This window comes from Saxophila tyrrhenica, assembly GCF_035928015.1.
Source record: "Saxophila tyrrhenica strain CCFEE 5935 chromosome Unknown scaffold_27, whole genome shotgun sequence".
NCBI classification, from domain to species: domain Eukaryota; kingdom Fungi; phylum Ascomycota; class Dothideomycetes; order Mycosphaerellales; family Extremaceae; genus Saxophila; species Saxophila tyrrhenica.
The window spans coordinates 77,314-100,951 of NW_027041759.1; the positions used below are offsets into that span (position 1 = coordinate 77,314).

The 23,638-nt window shown below is 55.7% G+C and overlaps 10 protein-coding genes across 10 annotated transcripts; 5 read left to right on the forward strand and 5 right to left on the reverse strand.

Moving 5' to 3' along the window:
* Positions 1-19: 19 nt before the first annotated feature.
* SMC2 (Structural maintenance of chromosomes protein 2) lies at positions 20-3,629 on the reverse strand (the record flags this gene model as incomplete). Its single annotated transcript, XM_064808032.1, has 2 exons — positions 20-284; positions 352-3,629. The coding sequence occupies 2 exons, from the start codon at positions 3,627-3,629 to the stop codon at positions 20-22; spliced, it is 3,543 nt and encodes a 1,180-aa protein (XP_064653754.1).
* A 549-nt stretch (positions 3,630-4,178) lies between these two features.
* ARG2 (Amino-acid acetyltransferase, mitochondrial) lies at positions 4,179-6,218 on the forward strand (the record flags this gene model as incomplete). The annotated part of the gene is made up of 1 exon (XM_064808033.1): positions 4,179-6,218. One exon carries the CDS (start codon positions 4,179-4,181, stop codon positions 6,216-6,218), a length of 2,040 nt encoding a protein of 679 aa, XP_064653755.1.
* An 892-nt stretch (positions 6,219-7,110) lies between these two features.
* Positions 7,111-7,477, reverse strand: LTR77_010817 (uncharacterized protein; the record flags this gene model as incomplete). Its single annotated transcript, XM_064808034.1, has 2 exons — positions 7,111-7,359; positions 7,430-7,477. The coding sequence occupies 2 exons, from the start codon at positions 7,475-7,477 to the stop codon at positions 7,111-7,113; spliced, it is 297 nt and encodes a 98-aa protein (XP_064653756.1).
* Positions 7,478-7,912: 435 nt separating this feature from the next.
* LTR77_010818 (uncharacterized protein) lies at positions 7,913-8,722 on the reverse strand (the record flags this gene model as incomplete). The annotated part of the gene is made up of 2 exons (XM_064808035.1): positions 7,913-8,551; positions 8,603-8,722. The coding sequence occupies 2 exons, from the start codon at positions 8,720-8,722 to the stop codon at positions 7,913-7,915; spliced, it is 759 nt and encodes a 252-aa protein (XP_064653757.1).
* Positions 8,723-9,144: 422 nt separating this feature from the next.
* Positions 9,145-10,022, reverse strand: LTR77_010819 (uncharacterized protein; the record flags this gene model as incomplete). The annotated part of the gene is made up of 3 exons (XM_064808036.1): positions 9,145-9,813; positions 9,866-9,937; positions 9,996-10,022. The coding sequence occupies 3 exons, from the start codon at positions 10,020-10,022 to the stop codon at positions 9,145-9,147; spliced, it is 768 nt and encodes a 255-aa protein (XP_064653758.1).
* Positions 10,023-10,386: 364 nt separating this feature from the next.
* CYS4 (cystathionine beta-synthase) lies at positions 10,387-12,045 on the reverse strand (the record flags this gene model as incomplete). Its single annotated transcript, XM_064808037.1, has 1 exon — positions 10,387-12,045. One exon carries the CDS (start codon positions 12,043-12,045, stop codon positions 10,387-10,389), a length of 1,659 nt encoding a protein of 552 aa, XP_064653759.1.
* A 1,018-nt stretch (positions 12,046-13,063) lies between these two features.
* On the forward strand, positions 13,064-15,381 carry LTR77_010821 (uncharacterized protein; the record flags this gene model as incomplete). The annotated part of the gene is made up of 4 exons (XM_064808038.1): positions 13,064-13,327; positions 13,525-13,599; positions 13,652-14,075; positions 14,135-15,381. 4 exons carry the CDS (start codon positions 13,064-13,066, stop codon positions 15,379-15,381), a joined length of 2,010 nt encoding a protein of 669 aa, XP_064653760.1.
* A 1,991-nt stretch (positions 15,382-17,372) lies between these two features.
* Positions 17,373-19,457, forward strand: LTR77_010822 (uncharacterized protein; the record flags this gene model as incomplete). The annotated part of the gene is made up of 6 exons (XM_064808039.1): positions 17,373-17,624; positions 17,690-17,839; positions 17,893-18,343; positions 18,394-18,522; positions 18,571-19,083; positions 19,141-19,457. 6 exons carry the CDS (start codon positions 17,373-17,375, stop codon positions 19,455-19,457), a joined length of 1,812 nt encoding a protein of 603 aa, XP_064653761.1.
* A 395-nt stretch (positions 19,458-19,852) lies between these two features.
* Positions 19,853-21,720, forward strand: LTR77_010823 (uncharacterized protein; the record flags this gene model as incomplete). The annotated part of the gene is made up of 4 exons (XM_064808040.1): positions 19,853-20,074; positions 20,126-20,308; positions 20,366-20,801; positions 20,957-21,720. The coding sequence occupies 4 exons, from the start codon at positions 19,853-19,855 to the stop codon at positions 21,718-21,720; spliced, it is 1,605 nt and encodes a 534-aa protein (XP_064653762.1).
* A 645-nt stretch (positions 21,721-22,365) lies between these two features.
* On the forward strand, positions 22,366-23,328 carry LTR77_010824 (uncharacterized protein; the record flags this gene model as incomplete). Its single annotated transcript, XM_064808041.1, has 1 exon — positions 22,366-23,328. The coding sequence occupies one exon, from the start codon at positions 22,366-22,368 to the stop codon at positions 23,326-23,328; it is 963 nt and encodes a 320-aa protein (XP_064653763.1).
* Positions 23,329-23,638: the final 310 nt, after the last annotated feature.

The window sequence follows — 23,638 nt, forward strand, 5'->3', positions numbered from 1 at the left end:
ACCCAGGTGCATTACCAAATCATCGCACATCCCCCGGCCCCAACACCTGCACCACACTCGTCCCATCCATAAACCTTGTCCGAAAAATCCGATTCGCGTTCCCAAACATGCCGTCCTTCAAACTCACCACGATAAACTGACTCCCCCTGAACCGCGTCCGGATCAAGCGGCCGATGTTTTGTGTATGCGATAAGTCGAGCGCGGCGTCGACTTCGTCGAGGATGTACATGGGGGCCGGGGAGTACTGGAGGAGGGAGAGGATGAGGGAGAGTGCGATGAGAGACCTGCCGCAGGCGATCAACGTTAGCATTCGCGGACTGGGGACAGGAGAGGGGAGAGACGAAGACGTACCGCTGCCCCCCAGACAGCTCAGTGAGCGACTGCTTCCACACCTTCCCCAAACAAACCTTCACCTCCAAGCCCTCCGCAATACTCTTCCCCTCGGGCGGATCCAACTTGGCCGTATTCCCCGGCAGAAGATCATTAAAAATCAACCCGAAATCCTCATTCACCTTCCGCCAAGTCTTCTCCAGCGCCTCCTTCTTATACTCATCTAGACTTCCGATCGTCTCCTCGATCTTGCGTTTATCTTTAATCACGGTCCGCATCATTTGTTTGAGGGAGGCTTCTTTCTTCTCCACCGAGTCGATCATGTTCATCACCGCCGGGTTGATCTTCTTCTTCATGCCTTGGAAGCGCTCGGTGACGGTTTTTAGGTTGGATTTTGCTTCGTGGATGTTGGAGCCGTGGAAGTCGTACGGGGTGCCAGGTTTACCGAACGAGGAGGCTTCTTCGTGGATCCAGTCGTGTTCTTTCTCTAATATGGAGAGGGCGGACTGGGCGGTCTGCTGCGCTTTGGCGAAGTTGTCGATGTCATGGCCGAGTTTCTGGGCTTCAAGCTTCTCGTCGGCGATTTGTTGGGATTTGCGTTTGGAGGCGGCTTCGAGGTCAGCGATTTCTTCGTCGAAGGATGTGAGTTTGGCGCGTTCGTCGGTGAGGGCTGCTTGGGCTTCGTCATGGGCGGATTTGGCGGTGGATTGTTCGGACTCGAGGGATTGCATTTCCTCTTTGTGGGCGGCGAGGGTGGTTTCGGAATCAGCGAGCTCTTCTTGGGCGGCGGCGAGGTCACTGCCGGTCTGCTCGGAGTCGATTCTGGCGTCTCGCATCTCCTGCTGCAGAGGTTTGATGGTGGCTTGAGCCTTCGATAGCGCCTTCTTCAGCTTGTCGAGATCCTTCTGCAGCTGGTCCAGCTTGCCACTCTTGTTCGACGAGAAGTCCTTCATGTCTTTCTCAATCCGCTTGACATCCTGCTCGGCCTCAGTCTGCCTCTTCTTCGCAGTATCGATGTTCTCCTTCAAAGCGGCAATCGTCTCCTTCATCTCTGCCACTTGAGCAATGATGCTAGAGGAGGAGTTGCTTGCAATCTGCGATTCCGCAAGCTGGATCTCGTGAGCCTTCAAGTCCAGCTCCTGCTTGATCTGCCTTGCCGATTTGAGCTTCTGCGCATCTTTCGCGATAGTACATTCAAGCTTCGCCAACTTTTCCTGCTCCAGCTCCAGCTCTTCGGTGATGACATTGAGCCTCTGCAGCGTAAGGAGCACACCGCTACCCTGCGTCGCAGAGCCACCGGAAAGAGTACCGCTGGGGTCGTAGACGTCGCCCTCCAACGTGACGGTCTTCAACCGCACCGACGGGTCGAATGTGACTCTCTTCGCAGTGGCAGCGTCGGCAGCGACGAGCGTATTGCCAAAGACGAACTCCATCGCCTTCTCAACCTCGTGCTCATAGCCAATGAGTGTCAAAGCAAGGTTCACCTTCCCAGGCGCCAGCTTCTGCGCAGCCGAGACTCGATCATTTGGCGCTCGTCGTGCGTCGACCTTGTCCAGTGGTATAATGGTGACTCGTCTTCGCAGCTTACCATTCTCGAGCAGTTGTTTACCAGTGTCTGAGGAATCAACGACAACATTGTAAAGGCGGCCACCAGCGCAGATTTCCAGTGCAGTCCCGGCTTCGGCATGCTCGGTGGGAAGATTGAACAGCTGTGCAACGAGACCTTTGACCCGCCGGCGGTCGAAGTTGGGCGACGGGTCGGAGTAGGAGAAGTCCAGACCAGCCACCTTTCGCCGTAATGCATCTGCCTCGCCTTGCAATGCCCGGATGCGCTTCTCCAACTGTGTCTTCTCTCCTTGCTGAGCTTCCTCGCGACCAGGCTCAAATCCGAGCTTCTCTAGTTCCTTCTCCAGCTTGCCGGCCTGCGATCGTAGAAGCTCCAGATCCTTCAAAAGGCCAGCATTCTCCTTTTCAGCTTTCTTCGTCCGAGGCTCGTCTTCCTGGATGCGTGATTCCAGATGGCTGATCTTCAGTTTTGACTGCTCGATCTCTGTTCCTGCTTTACTGGCACCGTCTCGAGCAGACGCCAGCTGACCTGCGTAGCCTCCATCCGAGCCAGCATTTGAAGAAATACCAGTTTGGAGAGTCTGCAATAGCTCCTCCTTCTTGTCGACTTCCGCTTTCTGCTCCTCGACCTCTCGGTTGGATCCCTCATATTGCTCTTGCAGCTTTTGATGCGCCTCCGATTTCTGCTTCAGCTGCTTCTCAAGATCCTTCACCGACGCTTTGGCCTTCTTCAGCCGCTCCTCTTCTTCACTCATTGACGCCTTTTTGAGATCGATCACAGTCGATAGCCGGACCATCTCATGCGAATGCGTCTTGACAGCCTCTTCCAGTTTCGCAAACTTGCCGCCCTTGCGCAATTCTTTGTCACGCGCAGCCCGTACCTTCTCCATATCCTCTTCGAGCACACCAATCTCTCGTCGCAGCTTGTCGGCGTTATCTTCCAGCTCAGCCGCTCGCTCCTTCTTCGACGTCAGATCTTGTGCGCTCTGCTGTAGCTTTTGTTTTGACTTGACGTAGTCATATGCCACCACCAGTTTCGTCAAGCGCTCCAGATCGTTCTGCGTGCTCTGGAATTCAAGAAACGCCCGCTTCTCATTTCTCAGCTTGTCCAGCTTCGGCTCAATCTCGTCTTTGAGCAAGCCCTCAATCTCCTCCACCTTCATCTGCTTCTTGCCCATTGTCCGTATCGCCTTCTCTCGCCTGTCCTCAAACATGCGCGTACCTGCTGCCTCCTCCACCATACCCAGAATCTCCGTGCTCTTCATGTTCAACACCTTTGTGATCCGCCCCTGCATGATCAAGAAGTTGGGATTGTTGATGTTCAGTTGCACGCTTTGGAACAAATTCTGCACGGTCTGCTGCTGCGCACGGTGTCCATTGATGAGGTACTTGCTGGTCCCGCCCAGCACGATCTGTCTCGTGACGCTGATGCTCGCATAGTCCTCGAACCCGATCGGACTCCTGGGTTTGTCTGCATTGTCGAAGACCAGCGTGACGCTCGCTTTCGTGATACCGGCCTGGCCACGCTTGTAGATGAGGTCGCTGGCCCCGCCATTCGCGCGCAAGAGTTCGAAGCGGCCGATTCCCAAACAGAAGCAGATGGCGTCGAGGATGTTGGATTTGCCGGAGCCGTTGAGACCGGTGATGGCGTTGAAGGTCGCGTCCCACTCGCTGATTACCGTGCGGACGGCGTACGACTTAAAGCCGTCGATGATGAGTTCCGTGATGCGCATTGTCGTGGTGCTGGTTGTCGCGTGGTTGTGTACGTCTTATGGGTGTCACCGATTGCCGATCATTCTCCCTCTTGCGCGCCTGTCGCTCGCTGTCGTGTCCCGCTGAGTTGTATTCGTCCGGTCCAGAGTCGTGGTCGGAGTCGTCGTTGTCGCGTGTGTTTACCTTTGTCAACATTTGGACCGGGATGACCCGCCGCCTATGTCTTGGCGCGATCTGACGCGACTGCCACTTTGACTGAGCGGACAACTCTTATTTCGACCTCACTTCCTTCTGAGGACTTCAGCTAATGGGTTCTGTCAACGGACAACGTCTTAGGTATCTGCAGATATCAGCGCCATCTGGTTTCTATTCCTTGGTCCGTCTCGAGAGATCCGAATCCTTGCCGTCGGGCAGCTCGGTCCGGCGAAGGGCGTACGTGATAGGATGATTCATACCACCAAGATAATGCAGGCTTCTTGAGCCATTTTCTTCTTCTCTTTTCTATACTCTGTTGATTTCGGTCTTGATGCTCGGGCCTCAGCATTTCTGAGCCGGGGCTGCGATGGAAAATGACTACCTCTATGTTGGCGTCTGGAAGGGCAAAGGTGCCAGGTAACCTCAAGGCGCCGCTCGCAAAATCTTGCAAAAGAGTATCAACACCAGTCCAATGCTACTCTTCGTCCGCTACTGCCTCTCCTCAAAGCACCAATGGCCGAACTCGCAGCCCAGCGAAGGGCGACGATGCAGCCACTCAGCGAGAGCTCTTCATGAACGTCCTCACCGCCAATGCCACGAAGCGTGACGCCAAGCAGTATTTGGCCCGCTTCAAGCCAGCGAAGGATGCCAGCACAAGCAAGACCGCTACCCTCTCGCCTCTCGAGCAAGAACGCAATGCCCGCCACCGCCGCGATCAGGACCGACTGGACAGGAGCGGCGTCAACCTCGGCGGGCTGTATGCTCCTGCCCGGGCCATCGCCGAGTCGCCGCAGTTCACCCAGCCGCATGTGGGTGAAAGGACTGCTGCAACTCCCCAGCAGACGCTTCATGTTGCGCTTGTCTGTTTGAGAGCGCCGGAAAGTCTGGATGATGCCACTTTGGAAGGGGTGGCGACCACGCTCAGCCAGCTGGTCAAGCTGGACATGAGGATTGCCATTGTCCTGGACTGCGGCGGTGACGCAGGCGCCACCAGCATGAGGGAGCAGTCGTCCGCCATCAAGCATCAATGCGACAGGCTGGCGAAGGTAATTGGCAAACACAGCACCAAGGGTGCACGCCTTGTATTGGGGGCTCTTGAACTTACTGACGAAGGATCGCACGGCTCGGTGCAAGGCACCACGGACAGCGCAGCCACCGTCTCCGTGCCAAGTCTACTTACGGACCCTCTCAAGCGGTCTGTTATCCCTATTGTCCCGACTCTGGCGCACACAGCGACCAGTCAGCTCGTGCAGATACCTGCCACTACGATCATGATCGCACTGTCGAGGCTCTTCTCTGGCCTGCCGACCAGTCCAACGATACCCGGGGATAGCCGGCCCACCATCAACACTAGTCTGGACCGCATCATTGTTCTCGACGAGGCCGGCGGCGTGCCAAGCAAAGCGCGAGGCGACGGCGCTCATGTCTTCATCAACCTCGACCAGGAGTACAGCGAGATTGAAGGCGAACTGGTGGAGTACGGCAAGGAAATCCCCACGGTCACCGACGCTCGCAATGTCTACGAACAACACCGCTCAAATCTGGCCATGACCAAGGCATGTCTTACACTGCTTCCCTCCGCCTCCTCGGCACTAGTCATCACGCCCCAGGAAGCCGCCGTCTCCTCGCAGTCCACAGAAGACGACTCCAGCATCGGCGCAGGTACCCGCCGCCGCAGGAACACTCTCATCCACAACCTCCTTACCAACAAACCCATCGTCTCGTCATCCCTCCCCGTCGCCCGCCTACCCCCCGCTCCGGGCGCCGACGCCGACGTCGACAGCCCGGACATGCCCCGCGCCACCCTCATAAAACGCGGCATGCCCGTCACAATCATCCCGCCCCCCGACCCGACACATGGCTGGCTCGCTCCCGCCTCGGGCCAAACGACCCTCGACCTCGAGACCGACCCCCGCGTCGACCTGCCGCGCCTCGTGCACCTCATCGAAGACTCCTTCCGCCGCAAACTCGACGTGCGCCACTACCTCGACCGCATCCGCGGCCGCACCGCCGGCCTCATCGTCGCGGGCGAATACGAAGGCGGCGCAATCCTGACCTGGGAAACGCCGCCCGGGGCGCTGGACTCCGATCCCTCGCGCCTCGTGCCGTATCTCGACAAATTCGCTGTGCTGTCGAATAGCCAGGGCAGCAGCGGGGTAGCGGATATTGTGTTCCAAGCGATGGTGCGGACGTGTTTCCCCGCAGGGGTTTGTTGGAGGAGTAGGAAGGACAATCCGGTGAATAAGTGGTATTTTGAGCGGAGCGAGGGGACGTGGATGGTGCCCGAGAGTAATTGGACGATGTTTTGGACTGGGGAGGGGGTGGTGGAGGGGAGGGGCAGGTGGGAGGATTATGTGGGGGCTTGCAGGGGGGTGGGGCCGAGTTGGGCGGATAAGGGGAGGGTGGCGGATTGAAGAATGGGTGGCGCGGCGGTATATCGGGGATGCGGTTGTACGGATGGTTTGAGGACGGGATTGGCATCATTCGGAAACAAGATCTATGACGTTCAGACATGCGCACCTTGCGCGCCGGCCTGGATCTGTGTTCTACGGTCGCCCTGCTACGGAAGGTGGAGAATAAGCATAAACTGAATGAAAGTGAGAGCAAGAGTATCAAGAAGTGGGGACACGGTGGCATTTCGCAGCGCAAGTTGATCAAGCTCATAGTAGCCTAAACCTGCTTCTTCCTGCCTGGAATCTCGATCGTCACGTTCGGCAAGGAGTATAGACATTTCTAAGCCGGTTGCCGCCAATTCCACCATAGGTCGCTCAGTTTGTGTGTCTTCCGTCGTCGGTGGCTAAACTGTGGTTTGGCCCTTGTATGGTTGATCTGGTGTTGGTCAAGTTTCCGGCCTGGAAGTCCTAGCTTGGTGTAGGGACGTATGAAGGTTTAAGTCGGTTGTTGGCAGTCGGGCGTTGGCGGTCGAGAGTTGGGAGTCTTGGGAGTCGGGAGCCGAGCGCATATCTGGCAGTCTGCCTGGTCGATCTCGTTGCCGTGGTTCTTTTCAAGACAAGGGGATATCGAACAGCTTCACCACATCCTCGTTCGTGAGTTGACCATATCGCACTCCGTCGGACAGTCTAGTGAGATCCTTGTCGCACGCGCCGAAAGTTGTGGATCTGAATTCGATCTGTCGATCGCCTGGTTGTCTCCCAGATGTGAATCGAAGGCTAGTCCACCAAGAACCGTCGACGATGACACTATCATAACCGATCTCTCGCAGGGAGAGAAATTTGTCGAGCCACTCCTTGATCGTAGCAATGTGGTGGTTTTCGTTGCAGGCGCAGCCAAATCCGAGCTGGACAATCACGAAATGGTTGGTGTAGACGAATGGTTCGACTTCTCGAAGTCAAGCGCGGCAGGTTCGAGCAATGCTCTGGGATGGACTAAGTTGTCCGCACTGACATCCCACCACCTCATCGGGTTCGCGGAGTTCTCCCAGATGGCATTGCGGATCTCTGCCGGGAGGGTGATGAGGCGGCATCTCGTAAGGTTGTTGTGTTCCCGTGCGGCACGCTCACGTTCCTTCTTTTCCGTCTCGCTTTCTTGACGAATCTAGCGGATGTCAGCTCACTGGTAAGATACTGGCACAGGGCAGGAGACTCAGAGACGGGACCCGACTGACCTTGGAAGACTTGGCGTTAGTGGCCCAGGCAATAGGGGTAGATACCATCGTGGCGCTGATCCGTTCGATGCTCGATGGTATCTATCCTAGGTGCGCATGGTTTGGAGGCCGGTGGGTGGTGTCTGTGAGTTACGACTAGTTGTGAAGTTGGAGGAGAAGATCTGGGAGCAAGATGTTGTGAATCTAAAAGCCAAGGCGCGAGCTTGACATGAGGATCACGTCACGTCACGTGGTGCGACGGCTGTCACACGTGAATGGTGAGATCTCGTGTACTATGGAATTTGGGAACGAAGATATGGAGCATGAAAGTGGTGTATGAATTCCTTTCAAGTAGAGCCTGATGTGTATCGTACCCAAGTCGAGTATCAAAGCATCCGTTACGCACAGGTCGCCACTCTTTGTTCCCTCTCGATCTTCGAAGCTGTGAGAGCTCGAGTTTCTCCAGCATGATGTGTATACCCTTGGGCATCGAGCGAGGCAAAGTTAGTCCCGCAAGACCATCGCAATCATCTTGCGTACCACATCTTCTGTGAGGCCCGTTCCTTCGACGTCGCGACTCCTTAACTTCGCGTTCCAATCATTGACGGCTTGTATCATTGCCCCACATGTCGCTGTCGTCCATGCTCCACCACCGCACATGCATTCGTGTTTATGCTTCTTTGGGGTCCCCGGTGTGTCTGGCTCGAGATACACCTCCGTTGTTTGGCGTTGGTCCAAGGAGACTGAGGCGTAGCTAATGAAAAGCCTGGAAAGATCCCTTGCGAACAACCCCGAATCAAGCGTTACAGTTGCAGCTGCATCATATTCGCAGCTGGCATGCCCCTCCATGCGCTTTTTGTGAAGGACAAACACGATCGGCTGCGCCCAGAGCATTGGTAGGATGTCGTTGCACATCCTCTGGCAGACTTGCGTGAGCTGCATGCCGGAGAAGTGCTCAGGCGCCTGGCCAGGATGATGAGGAACCCGCACATGCGGCTCTTTGTTGCTTGCGATCACTTCCTCGTTGATGCGGTTGCGTAGCTCAGGGGGCAGAGTCAGGAGGCGGCACTTGGTGGCGTTGTGATGCGCTCGCTGGAGACGGTCTTGCTGGGCTTGGTCGGTCATGCTGTCGGAGGTGGTAGTCTGCAGGCGGTCAGTTGTGGAAGCGACGATTTCACACCATGAGGTGCTTACCGTGGCGGCGGTGGTAGCGAGGTCAGGGGCCGTCGGCATCGTGCTTGATCCGCCCAGGATGGTCTTGTTGGTGAGGGCGAGGGACACCGGCGGTGTGCTTGATCCGCCTGATGTGGCCATCTTGTTGCAACTGGAGGTTCGTAGTGAGCTCGGAGTAGCGATTTGTAGATCTTGAAAAGCTCATGCTGTCATGTATGAGGCTCAGCAGGAGCGGGCCGCTAGCTCCCAGAGCAAGAGTCATGCGGCTGTCACATGTCAGACCAAGATCTCGAATGAAGACAGTAGGCAAGCGTGGAAGTCGCGACTACGAGAATGGAAGTGACAAGGAATACTGTAAAGTGCTCGCATTGGAAGCGACTTACTGTCGAAGAATTACGACAAAGCTCCTCTGGTAAAGCCTGCAAGTAGGGAACACAATCCACACCTTCGGCAAGTCGCACAGCCTCGAGCTCAACAACAACATCGCCGCCGAGCCCAACCACATCTGGCTATTTGTCCGCTTCGTCTTCCACGCTGGGGTGTGCTTGTGCCTGCGGCATGGTTCACACCTCAACGCACTTGATCAGCTCCAGCAGAGCCGATCGGTACGCTGCGCTTCCCTCTTCTAGATTCATCCGACGCAGCACAATTTCCGCATCCCTCCTAGCCTTCGCCGCTGCCACCTGTACATCTTGGTAACAGAGGCGACAGTTATGTCCGCCTGCCTCGACGCTGCCAAGCGAGTACTCAGACGGCATGAGGATTTCGAGTTCGAGTCGTCCTCTCCCCTGGGATGTCACGCCCAGGCTGGCCAAGAAAAACTTCCTAGATGGGGTGTTGCATTCGCACGGGAGCCGGGAAAAGAGATAGACCCTGCGAAGCTGGGGCAGGGCATCGTTGGAAAGGGACTCAGTCCAGGCGAAGGCCTCTTTACGCCGGCCATCTTCGTTGTTGCGTTTCGGGTATATAATCAGCACGATTGTGTTGCTACCATAGAAGATTGGTACGGTCTCCGAGCGAAGGCCACGACAAGTCTGAAGAAGCGGTGGAGATGATGGGTGGAACCCGTTGGACTCGACATAATCCTGCCGTCGATGCTCCACAACTTCGAAGAATATCTTGTTGCGTAGCTCCGCGCAGAGACCAAGAAGGCGGCAGTTCGCGTCGTTGTGTTTTTCGCGTGCGGCGCGCTCTTTCTCCGTGCGAGCGATGGCGGTGGCGGGATTGTCGGTCTGGATCAAGTCAGCTTTCACAAACAGAATGAATGCAGTATAACTCTCGTACCTTGTCGTGCATCTCGAGCGAGCCGCTACCGGTTGCCATGTGAGCGATGATGTCGCCGTCGGGGTCGCCATTCTGTTCAAGGTTAGCGTCCAATCCGTGAACGGTAAACCTGCGTTGATGATAAACAGACCTCCGGGTTTGATCCTGTCGGCGCCATGTTGAGTTCGTGGCTCTGCCAGTATGGTGAGAGGCTGAGCATGTCGGTTGTAGAAATTCAATCGAAGCGAAGGAGGAAAGCAGGTGATGACTCCGCATCGAACACTAGTACGAGCTCGGCCTAGTGCACTATCACATGCCGGACAGCATCATGCATTCGTGAGCATTGTAGGGTGTACCGTGTATCATCTAAGATAGAAAAGCAGACTCACGAAGTCACCGCCCACGCCCTGAACGCCGTCGCTCGCATGACATTTCATCAACCAACCCACCCTCAGCATTTCCTGGGGGCCAGAATAAGCGGGACAATTCTCTCCCAAAATCCTGCTTGGGTGTCCCGCCTATTTCGTGCCCCAGAAAAGCATCTACCGCACATGCCCATTCGCCTGCCGATGCCTCCCCTGCCTCACCAACCAAACCAACAAATCCACCTTCGTCACCACAGCCGACGCTCTCATCCCGCCCTGCCCGTCGTTCTCCCTCTCCGTCACAATAGCAGCGGCATTCCACTCCAAGAACCGCGCCAAAGCCCATAGCGGCGTCTTCGCAGTAATCTCCACAAACTCCCGTGCATCATCATTACCCTCCGTCAACCCCGGGTTCTTCTCGAGCGGCTTGACTTCGTCCAGCTTGCTGAAGTTAAACATGACGTCTTCGACCGGCGAGTCGATGTTGATTCGGTTGCTGCTGAGGTAGCTGAGGCAGTTGCCGAGCGTGACCAGCCCGACGAGGCGCTTGCCGGTGGCGGAGGTGACGGGGACCTGGTCGTAGCCCTTGTCGCGCAAGAGTTCGATGGCGTCGTCGATTGTGCTGTTGACGGCGATGGTTTGGACGGGTTTGAGGCGGAGGTCGGCGATGGTGGCGTTGCCGTATTCGGCTTTGGGATTTGGTTTGCGGGTGGAGGTTGGTGATGGGGGTGGTTCGTCGACAGTGAGGTCTTGATCGTCTGCTTTCTCGGCCGGGGGTGTGAGCGGAGGTGAGGCGGGTAGTAGATCGTTGGCGGCCAGCCAGTCGTCGTCGACGAATTTGGAGAGGTAGCTGCGGATGCTGTCCGGGAGAATGACAACGACGGCATCTTGCGGCCCGAGGTTGAGATCGCGGCATGTTCGCTCCAGGCAGGCCATCGCAGAGCCGGAGCTGCCGCCCACAAGGAGACCTTCTTCCCGAATGAGGCGACGAGCCCAGTAGAAAGAGTCCCGGTCGTCAGTCTTGTACCATCGATCGACCTCTCGCTGCGCCAATACCTCCGGAATGAAGTCGTATCCAATGCCTTCGACCTTGTAGGGCTTGTTCATGCCGTTCTCATTCAAGTTCTCCGGGTAGGCGAGGATCGAACCTGCCGGATCTCCAGCAATGATGCTCACCTTGTCTCCGTAACGTCTTCGGACACCCCTCGCGATGCCAGTGATTGTACCTCCAGTGCCTGCGCCAGCGATAACTGCTTTCAGACTGCCCTCGATTCTGCCCGCCTCGGTTTGCTCCACAATCTCCACGGCGGTGCCGTACTCGTGCGCGAGTGGGTTGTTGGGATTGCTGTACTGATCCAGAATGACACCGCCCGGTATTTCCTTTTCCAATCGCCTCGCCACTCCAATATGACTCTCCGGGCTGTCCCAGGCGGCGCTCGTGGGTGTGCGGATGATCTCCGCTCCCAGCGCTTTCAACACCGACACCTTCTCGCTGCTCATCTTCTCAGGCAGTGTGATGATTGTTCTGTAGCCCTTCACAGCTCCAACAAGCGCCAATCCAATGCCAGTGTTACCCGACGTGGGCTCGATAAGGACCGACTCGCCGGGCTTGATGCGGCCTTCCTTTTCCGCCGCCTCGACCATGCGCAGCGCGATGCGATCCTTGACGCTACCGCCAGCGTTGAAGAACTCGCACTTGACGTATACCTGACATTGCAGGCCTAGGGACTGTGGTAGCCTGTTGAGGCGTACCATTGGCGTGTTGCCGACGTTCTCCAAGATGGAGGCCATGAGGGGTGGCGGTTGGCGGGGTGGGTGGGATGAAAGGTGTGACATGGTTGTGGTGCTGCAGTGGAAGGAGTATAGATTGTCCTGGATGGTATGAAGAGAGTAGGAAGCAAGGAAAGGTGTAGCTTATCTGGTGGCGAAGTTTTCGTGGCCTACAATCCGCGGGTCGGCGAGGTGAGGTTGGGATGATGGCGAGACAAAGACTGTCTTGGTGAAGGGTCGACTTCTTGGCACTCCCGAAGAAGCAAGCAGGGCCGCGACTAGCCGCCTCCCATATAGAGGTCAGACGGCAACCTCACACCTCTGTACATCTAACATCTCCTTTATAGATATACATTGATCGCGCCGCGCGCATTGTTGCGTGGCGATATGTAGCCGCGTCAGCTACCTAGGAGGTGGAAATTTCGAGCTGTGTGGTCTGTCAGTCTGCCTCTCCCTCGCTGAGACGTCGGACATCCGAAACAACGGCCACCGGCATACAGAGCCCTTCCTGCCCGCAGACCGTCGACGCTCCTGCAACAGGGCGGACACCTCGCTCACGGCAGCACGCGCCTGCAGCATAGCCAGACCGCATTGTTTGCTTACGCCCTAGAGATCTGGACAACAGACTGCCGATGATGTGGTAAGACGGTATTGACCGCCTAGGTACTGTGTGCAAGCATCTGCAAGTCCTCACGCTCAAGCTGTCTCACCCCTGCGGCACGCCTAGTGTCGAACACTCACGCCAGCAGCCCGGAAGCATGTATACAGCTAATTGCGCAAAGGTGCAGGCCGCACGGATGACCGCAAGCTGGCAGGGGTCCACCACGGAGCGGAGTGCTCTGCTTCTTCTCGTCTAGAACACCCAGGTAGGTGGCTTCATGCGCGTGGTGTTTGCTACTTCTTCTAGAGATGCATTTGCTGCATGATGGCGCACCTTAGCAATCGCTCGCTACACGAACATTCTTGCCATCCAATTTTGCATATGAGGGCGTCACTACAGTTTCCACTTCCAATCTCATCACTTTCGCAACCGTCCCCTTCGCAGCCACCACCTCCGCAATTCTCACTGCCCCTACCCTCCACAATGGCCTCTTCAGAACAAGGCAGCTGGTTTAAACGCCTTGAAGCCGCCATGGCGCAACGCGAACCCCAGAAGCAAGCCCTCATCGACGACTACTATCGCCAGAGCGCCAACGACGACGAGCAACACCAGCAAGCGGTGGAGGCTCTTGTCGCACGCCAAGACTCTCTTCACGAAAAACGCAAAGCCGACCGCGAGAGACGGCATCAGGAAGAGTTGACCGAGCTGCAGGCGAAAGTTGACGCTGATGTCGAGCAAATCATTCTTGTAGGTTGATTGAGATACTTTACCAACATTGAGGAGATGCTTACCAGTACTAGGAGCGATCAACTGCCCTTGTCTCTGCCTGTGCTACTGCTCCCAGTTCTGCTGCTGGTTCTGGCGCTGACTCTTCGTTCTCAATCACTTCTTTTCCTTCTACTATCGGAGCCACTTCTGTTCATTTTCCGAGTACTACTGTCCAGCATCCCGATGGAGTCTTACCCGCTGTCGACGCTATCGACATTTCTGCACAAACTCAATCTTCTCACCAGGCGTCGGTAAGTTAAAGGCGGCGAACGCGTATGATCCCGCTAACGTCGCAATAAGCAGAGTGAGACCCGCAACAGCGAAGCAGCTCACGCGCCCATCAATCATCAACCGGACATTTCGTTCGACTACACCAATATCCCGCTTTTCAAGCTCAAGCTCAAAGCCAGATACGGCAACTTCTACGAAGATGAGGGCGGAATTTATGCTCTCTGCTGCTGCCACTGTGGCGCAAACATCAGCTGTCGCGCCGTCAAGGACGGTGAGACGGACTTCCCGAACATGGACCGTCATGCGCTGCGAGCACACATCATCGTGAGCCACAAGGTGAAGGGTCTGACAGTCACCGACGTGGAGATCTTATGCAGAGGAGAACCCATCCCGGATGCGGAACTTCTGAGCATCTGGCTTGGAAGGCCGACCAGGTTCGATGACAGAGTGAAGGTCAGCACTGGACACAGATCTGGCGCACCAACAAAGTCTGATGGTGAGTACAGTCCAAATGCTATTCTTCACCGCCTCGCTTGACTGGCAATACTGCGCTAGAAGTTCTCTTGGTCACCCCTACTCCAAGGCGTGCGGCCTTTGAGCGCGCAAACAGCTTCATGACCTCCGGAGACACCATCTCCAACCCCGTATCCTGCACTGACGTTGAGCGAGGTCGGACAGACGCCCGTTCGTCCCATTCCGCAGTTCTTCGGTCTGGCTCCTCTGGTCTCAGAGGTCGCCTGCCCGAAGCTCGCGGTTCGTCCAAGCGTGCCCCACGAAACCTTACATCAAGCAGATTCACCTCCGCCATTCCAAAGAGAACTTCGCCTGAACACGAACAACCTTTGGCTCATGTCAAAGAAATGTTCAACGAGCTGCAGAAGCAGTTCCAGAACTTGCACATGGATGACGGCAAGGTGTATGCTCTGTGCGGCTTCAGGTGTGGTGCCAACACTGGCAACCTTCGATTAAAGGCCAGCGGACCTTCGTTCGATGCTAAAAGATTGTGGCTTCACTTGCATCAGGTCCACCCGGAGGACTGGAGTGTGATGGACGTGAAAGAAGCTATCCAGCGGTCCAAGGGCCGTGCCTTGTCCTACGCAGACCTCGAACGGATCTCGAAGCAGGGTATCTCCAAGACAGATGAAAGACTTCAGGTGAAGAGACACGTACGTATTCCGACTCATCGAGCTACGTCTTCGTCGGATGACGAACCTATGCCCTCTCCTCATACTGATTCGTCCATGCTCGCCGCTGACAACCCCGCAGCAGTCCACTCCATCCCGCTCGATACTCGTGCAACGACCTCTGTCTTCGGCCGTGACATCCACAACCTTTTCCGGTCACCCACGCAGCCCCCACAAGCAACGGCCTCCAGCACACTGGCTCACAGCGCTACAGCTATTCAGGACATGTTCGACGCTCTCAAGGGAGAGTACCTCAACCTTATGCAAGATTGTCAGACCGGCAAGATGTATGCTCTGTGCTGCATTCTGTGTGGTGCCAATACTGCTCAAACTGCACACACCAACCGACCTGGCTTCACCGCGTTAGGCTTGCGAAACCATTATTGCAAGGCCGATCCTGATGCGTCGCAGCTGGATCTGCTCTTTGACGAGTTCATCCAGCAGTGTCGGGGGCCTGCCATCTCTTCCAAAGATATCGTAAGCATCCGCCATGGACAGCTTTCGGCCCTCAGCCACACAATCAGAGACCGAATCAGTGTCAGGCGCTGCGCACGGAAACGGATAATCTCAATTGAGAGTGAAGAAGGTACAGTTTCGAGCACACTTGATGTCTTCTAATTGCCACTGATCCCCGTTGCCAGACTTCATAACTACAATCTCGCGCGACCACTCCCTCGCCCACGACCGCTCCTCTCTTCGCCAGCCTTTCCATTCTCCCACTGGTGCGACCTGTTTGTCATCACGTCAGCATCTTGCCGCCAAGTATCTCGACGAATCTGCCGACAAGAATCTCTTCCGTCCAAGCTCATCATCAGAGTCAAGGCGGAGGCAAGAGCAGCCATGCTTCGCGCAGGCCTCAGTTTGCAATACTGACGACGATGAGATGATGGATGAAGTGCAAGTCAAGCGGTCGCGTTCTTCGGTTGACTGGCCATGCTGAGGATGCATGGAAGAGAGTGTCTAGGGTGAGACTTGACAGAATGCGTCGGATGGGCGATGCGGGTTTTTGTACTATAACGTGATGGAGAATCTTGTGCTTCAAACGTCACGGCCGCATGATGAGGGTAGATAGAGTGTTAGGTCCTCAGTTAGTACTGTCATTGCATTGCAACCAGCTCGATACTCCTTTTGCTATGCAGTGCAGTGCAGACAGAACGGCACGCTAAGCGCTCTACGCACGGATCACGCCCAGCTTTCAGACTTCATCTCGTCCTGTTCCTCATCTTCAACTCTACTGCTGCTCATCAACCTCCGTCAATGTCGAGGCAATGCAAGCCGCGAGTTGGATGAGCACTGTGCTGCTACCGACTCCGCTCCCCCATCTCTCCGCCCACCGCGGCCCGCAGTGATCCTGTCGTAGAGCGAAGTGGTCCCACGGCCGTGAAGCTGTCCGCCGACCTCTGCCCCTGCTACTTTGGGACTCTCCTCAGAGCGAAGCATGCCGATGTGCTTCCCGCGCCTGTTTTGCGCTTGCACTAGAAGGTCGTCGAACAGGCAAGAGCGGTGTCATCGACAGAAACAGCATCTCGGCGGAGGACGCCAGATGAGAAACACGTCTCTTGGACACACACAAGTAGGGCTGGACATTTCTGTTCTCTCTGTCTTCTGAACCACGCCACCTCTCATTGGGCAATATGGGACCAGTCGCGCTCGGGCATTGCTTTGAACGCCCACCAGTAGGTAGAGGCGTTCAATGCCAGACTAACACTGCACGACCCTGGCTCGTCTGGTCTTGCAGGCCGTCGCATCGACGGACTTATGGCGATTCCACAATTGGGCGCTGGCGCCAACCACTGCACTCGGCAGAGTCAGATATCGCTCGTCCTAAGCAATTTGACAGTCCGGGCAGGTGGAATGCCTTCTATCACTAGGCAGTTGCCCACTACATGCCGTAGCTTGCGTGATCCCGCCGAGGGCAGCACTCACGGCAACCGCCTAGTGACCGCTCGAAGCGACACGTGTCTGGCTTTTTTACTGGCAGAGGGCACCCATTTCGGTTGGCATCCCTTGCGGGGGGCACCCGCTGCGAAGCCAACTTACCCAAGCCCAGCTAGGTTGGCGAGACAAGAGCGTGTTCGTGTCCCGCATGTCGTTCGAAGTCTGCGGCCGGGAACCTCACGTCGATGCAGAAGATGCGCCGGTCCTGCCAGCTGGTCCGCGACCTTTGCTCGAGATTGCCCTCATGGGTAGTAACCACGAAATGCATGGCTTAACCACTTGTGGACTTCCAAGCAGCACTTGAAAAGTATCGATCCTCTGGATGCAAGCGACGAAACCGACTGCTGTTACTTGTCCAGCCAAGTGGCTGGTTCTCAAGTGCTACCGGGACGTCGACCGAAAGAACAGCGACGCATGACCGATTCGTTTGACTGTCTCAGACACATTTGTGAACCCATTTCGCGGCGGACGTTGTCGTTCCTCTCTGTTTGCCTAGCTCCGGGTACCTGCATCGCCGGCGGACATTGGAGATTGGTTTCTTTGTTGCTAGAACTTTCCCCGCTATCGATTGAAGTCCCATAACTTGTGGCACGCGCTGCACACCTCTATTGCACTGTTACGTGGCTCTCCACCTTGGATTCACAACCCGCAACCTAGGTCAAAGGTCCAACATGGCGCCACCGGAGAGCGGATCCTGCTTCGAAGGCCTGCAGCGGTTCATGCAACACTGCGAACAGCTTCAGAAGGACCTTACCGACCGCCATCAGCGCGAGGAAGCCGACGATGACGCTCAACATAAGCAAACCATAGACGATGTCGTCGCCTACCACAATGCTCTATACGAGAAAAAGGTTGCCGATCGCACGAAAAGGCACCAGCAAGAGTCCGCAGACCTCCTGGTACAGCTGCAGCAAGCTGAGCATGTAAGTCACTAATCGCGTCTCTGGCGTAACCCCACTTTACAATGGTCTGTCGTTGACATGTCTAGGACCGTCAAAATGCATCCGTCCGTGGTGCCGCTACATCCGCCGTGCTTCCAAGACTCCCACCTCAGCCGCGCACACTGCCCACCGAGATGGGCGCTCGTCCCAACGGTCTCGAGGGCAGGCCCCACAGCGGAGCGCCATCGCGCAACGCAGTAAGCCGTGACCTGTTGGCTTTGCTGAGAACCTTCCTACTGACTTCAGACAGCAGGAGAGCGAACCGCGGCCTGGTGGTCAGACCCTGCTAGATTCGAATATCGTGCCGGACATCACGTGTGACACCTCAGATCTGCCACGTCTCAAGCGCAAGCTCAAGGCGAGATACCGCAATTTGCACGAAGATGACGATGAAGGCCAGCTCTTCGCACTTTGCTGTCACATCTGCGGCGCAAACACAAACCAGGAGGCTGTGAAGTACCAAATGGCGGAATATGCGAACATGGACAAGTACAAGCTTCGGTCCCACATCGCTGGCGCTCACAAGATATGTGGCAAAGGGGTCGAATGGGTCATCGAGAAGTGCAAGGGTGATCCTATCTCAAACCATGACCTCGTCCGGATCTGGCGCGGAGAGCCTACAAGCATCGATCATCGCGTGGCCGTGAGTATCGGCAACGCGAACGTGAGGCCTGTTGGAGGTGCGGGTGCAGGCCAGCAGGGTAGGTCTTTGAGATCCGCACAACGTGTCGTGTTGCTGACAACGTCGTAGGGAGTTCGAACACCTCGTTCAGCACGTTCAGTCTTGCACCTCAGCAGAACACGTGTCGCCCGCCAGTCCGCACGGCTGCGGCAGATGCTTTCTCGCGTACCCGATCCGCACACGACATCAGCAGCGAACGTACGAGCTGACAAGGTCGCGGTGACGCCGTCCCGTTCACGCACACAGGTCTCCCGTTCCGCAAAGAGGCCGATTTGGACTTCGCCAATCGCATCTCGGATGTGCTTCAGGCTCCTGGTTTCGCCACAACATCGTCCTCGAACTCTGCTGCCTCAGATGCCAACCTACAGTATCCAAACAAGCACTCTCAAGCACCAACTTCAACCAGCATCCAAGCCATCTTCGAGCGTCTGGAGAACGATTACGGCAACTTGTGGCAGGATTCTGATGGCAAGATGTACGCTATATGCTGCATACTGTGCGGTTGCAACGCCAGCGCTAAAAAGGATGTTGTGGCGCCCTCTTTCAACTACCAGAACTTTTGGAACCACTTCACCAAGGCTCATTTCGCGGAGTCGCGCTTCCTGAACGCAGATTCAGCGGTGCAGCAATGCAAAGGGCCGCCAATCTCCGATGAAGACATAATGCGGATCTATCGTAAGGAACCGTCGGGTGTGGACGATCGCATTGCATTGGAGAAGACTACAAAGAAGAGAGGTGCTCACAGGGATAGTGGAGAAGGTATGCGGCACTTATACATCTGTCTGATTCTCACTCTCACTGACGCTTGTATGCAAGGGCTCGGCAACCCCAACTCCTATGCGCCATGGAACTTTGGCACTGTCCAGTCCGGTTCACGCCAGGCAACGCCCCGCGGTCTGGGCGGGATGGCAGGCCTGTCAGCTCGGCATGCTTCACCAGAAGACGACGATGTGTTCGACCGTCCGTCGAAGCGTCTGCGGACCTCTCTCCGTGCTCCCGGCATAACGAACCAAGAGGCCGCAGACTCTGCCACAGACGATTCCATCAATGGGATACATGAAGGGGTCACAGTCAAGCTCCGTGAGACAACGGTCGAGGATGGAGACGACGAAGAGTGGAAGCCAGGGCAGTGAGGTCTAGGATCTGTAAGGGTCGAGTGGAGATTGAAGATACGTTGCTGGGAATGGAAGGACATGTTGCAGGAGTGGTAGGTGGGTGTTCTTTCACGTCCAGGTGAGTGATGCGTAGTTCGAGGAGACATTGCGGCTCATCTTTGCAGTCCGGCTCATCCTCGCAACCGTGGCAAATGGCCGACCACGTTCATGGAGCATAAGAAAGTATTTCACGTGACAATCATATGCGATGCGCTCCTTCCCAATACGATCAATCCACGTTCGGTTTAGCTCCGGAGCGGAAGCAGAAGTGCCGAATGACGAACTGTCCTGCTTGATCTTTGCTTCCTCCTCACTTCACAGCTTCACACCTACACCTTTCACTCGCAATCGCCCTGTACAGAGGCCGCGCCGTCATGGCAACCTCAGAGGATGGAACATGGCTTAGGTTCTTCCGGCAGCAGAATGAGGAGCGGGCCATCCTTGATCGAGAGGTTGAGCAGCACGAGAGGCTTGAAAATGAGTTGACGAGCCGTCATCGCGCAGAGCAAGAGGCCCTCAACACACAACAGCAACTGGAAATCCAAGAACTTCGAGCACGAGCGAAACATCTGGACGCCCGGTGTCGAGCCTTCTTTGTGAGTTGTTTGCACGTCCCAGCTGCTGTTGTCTTTCACTAACATGCGCAGAACCGCCCGACTGGCCCTGCGTCTCAGCCAGCTCCAGCATCTGCTCGCACTACTGTTGCAGTCTCAGCTGGGTTGACGCCCGCCCGCAGCGCGCAAACTGCCAATTCAGCACTTGGTCGCGCCACTGTGATATCCAACAGTAGCGGCTTTTCGCGAGGACATCAATCGGCCACCCAAGCTACGGTATATTCAGAATGTGCATACTGGTAGAAGAGATCATGCTGACACCCCTGGTGGAAGAGCGAGCCTGTACAAGCTCCGACTCCGTCCCTTGTACCGATTGGGACGCATGTATCCGACACCACATCTTCGCGGCATGAGAGAATCAAGCTCGAGCTTGCACGAGATTTCAGCAACCTCCATGAAGACAGCGACGGCAATGTCTACGCACTCTGCTGCTACTATGAAGGATGTGGCGCAAACACAACTCAACTTGCTGCGAAGAGGACAGAGATCAAATATCCGAATATGAACGTCGACAGTCTGCGCAGGCACTTGAACTCCGGTCACGGAGTGAGGGGGACATCTGTGGAGTGGGTTGCCGCCAAATGCACGGGTGAAGCGATCCCGAATGAAGTTCTGTCGCGGATCAATTCTTGGGAGCCGACTGCTTACGACAATCATATACTGATAAACTGTGGTGGTGTTTTGCAGAGCATGACGAGCGCAGAAGATGGTAAGCTCTTGCCATCGTCTGGACAAATCCATACAACGCTGACAAAAGGATCGCAGATCAGTCTGCTCAAGATCGGAGACTGCCCAATATCAGCATTTCGAAACCAAGAGTCCATGCGCAGTCTGCACAGCTTGAAACTCATGCTCTGCCTTAAGAATCAGAAGGACAGGCGAAGGACGATACCAGTGTGCAAGCAATGTTCGAAAAGCTACGCAAAAGCTATCTGAACCTCTGCCAGGATTCCGACGGGAAGATGTATGCCCTCTGCTGCTCATTGTGCGGTGCAAATACCTCCTGCTCCAGGGGTGGTGCACTGCATCCCACGCTCGACTTGAGGTACATGCGGAGTCACTTGAGCAAGACACATGCGGAAGAAATGGGCAACTTGACGACCGACGAGGTTCTGCAGCGGTGCAAGGGATCTGCGATTAGTGATGTGGATATCATGCGATTCGCTCGTGGAGAGCCGTCGAGCATCGATAGCAGGCTGCAAGTAATCAAGAGAAGGGTGACCCCAAGCAAGCGATCTGCCTCATTAGGCAACGAAGGTAATTCAGGCGTGCACGAATCTAGTGTTTTGCATGTCGCTAATGGAACAACACCAGATATTTCCGCGCAAAGAATGGACAGCAGTGCGGTTCAAGGACTTGGACGCGCATCATCTGGACCTGGGCGCTCCGTATCGCGCGATCTTGACGGTCTCATGCCCACGCTGCATCCTTCTCTCTACAATCCGGATAGCGTCTTCGGCGCGCCAGCAAAATTGCAGCGCTCATCGTTTTATCGCTCGAAAGCGGCGAATAAAGCACGCTCTGGGTACGCCTCAGACGATTCCGAGACCCTCGACGAGGTCCAGGTGAAGCATCGTCCGTCGATGGTGACGAACGAGGAGGAAGACGACTGCGAGTTCTATGGATGAGCTCCTTGCTGCGACGAAGAGCATCGAGGAAAATGTTCGACAAGGGTGGAGACCTCTTCGCATCGGTTCAAGTGCTTCCCAGCCTATTTGATGTAGTGGCATCGTTCACTTCGTACGGGTTGCCAAAAGGCAGCGGGTGGAAGGCAGCACATGAATGAGGTCGAGAACAGCGCATTGCTCGGATATCAGGCTTGACGAGAGGCTTGTGCTGCGTCTACGATGGACATGGTGTGTTGTTAAGGCAGTGTGGTAGCTGTATGAAATGCTATGATATTGCGAGCAGTTTGATCCTTCCGACTTCTCTTGAGTGATGTGAGAACCTCAGGCCCGCCACCTCTATAAGACTTGATCTTACTGCTCACCAACAAGTACTTGAAGTTGATTGCGGCACGGACATGCGAACATGCTCACGCAGGGAGAGGTCCCGCAATTGCCGACATCATCTCCAGAACCTCCGACATGACACGCCAAGCCACGTCATAACCAGCGGAGGTGATGCAAAAGAGTTTACTTTGTCCAAATGACATTCAGCACTCAGTAAAGGTAAGTTCACTCTTGATTCTTCCATAATCCCCCTTTCCTGCACCACACTCCTCAAGCATCTCGCATCCTCAAGCAATAAATACACACCCAGCTCAAGACAAGATGGAATCAGTCAAACAAGCAGTCGGCATGTCTCCAGACGGCCCACGAGTAGCATGGATAGGCCTGGGCAACATGGGTAGAGGCATGGTGAAGAACATCGTCGAGAAGGGCAAATACTCGCCTCCGCTCCTCATCTACAACCGAACGACTGCCCGTGCTGAGAAGCTCGCATCGACACTGCCCTCCGGCAAAGCCAAGGTCGCAACGTCAATAGAAGAGTGCGTGAAGGGCGCGGACATCATATTCACATGCGTGGGCGACGATGCGGCGATCAAGCATACCATTGACACAGCACTGAAGGTGCCAGAGGCCAAGCAAAAGCTGTTTGTGGATTGCTCGACGGTACATCCGGACACCACGAATGGGCTCACAAAGACAATTAACGACGCCGGCGCATCTTTCGTGGCATGTCCCGTCTTCGGCGCACCGGCTATGGCGGACAACGGCCAGCTGGTATGTGTTCTGGCAGGGCCAAAGAGCGAAGTCGACAAAGTCCGACCATTCTGCAAAGGCGTCATGGGCAGGGCAGAAGTGGACTACAGCGACCAGCCACAAGGCAATGCCAGCCGCATGAAAGTCATTGGCAACACGTTCATTCTTCAGATGGTCGAATCGCTATCAGAAGGCCATGTGCTGGCGGAGAAGAGTGGTCTTGGCACCGACAACCTGCATTCGTTCGTTGAGACTATGTTCCCAGGCCCGTATACTGCATACTCGAACCGCCTGAGGAGTGGCGACTACTATCAGCGAGAGGAGCCAGCGTTCAATGCGAAGCTTGCGCGGAAAGACTACGGTCATGCGAAGTCGTTGGCGGATCGAGCGGGGGTGCAGATGAAGGCGTTGGATGTCGCTGGGCAGCATCTTCAGGATGTCGTTGATCATGCTGGGGATAATGGGGATATTGCTGGGGTGTATGGTGCTGTGAGGAAGGAGGCTGGGTTGAAGTTTGAGAACCAGCAGTAGAGCGCCCTGGGAGAGAGCATGGTCTGTAGAGTAGAGTTGTACAACAGGTGCCCTGATAGACAATCTCACCATTGGCCAATGTCTCCAAGATCGACGCTGACATGTCCAATCTTGCAATACTGCTAAGAGGCATTGTGCTCCACGGAGAAGCAGCCGAATGGAATCATGCTGTTCTCGCCCCGATAGACGTTTGTAAACGTATCAGCTCACCTAAGGGACGTTCAGCCTCAGATAGCTACGGATGACCTGTCTCACTCCACTTGACTGTACGTAGTCACTCGGTTCCGATTCCACGTCTTTTGTCAGCTTA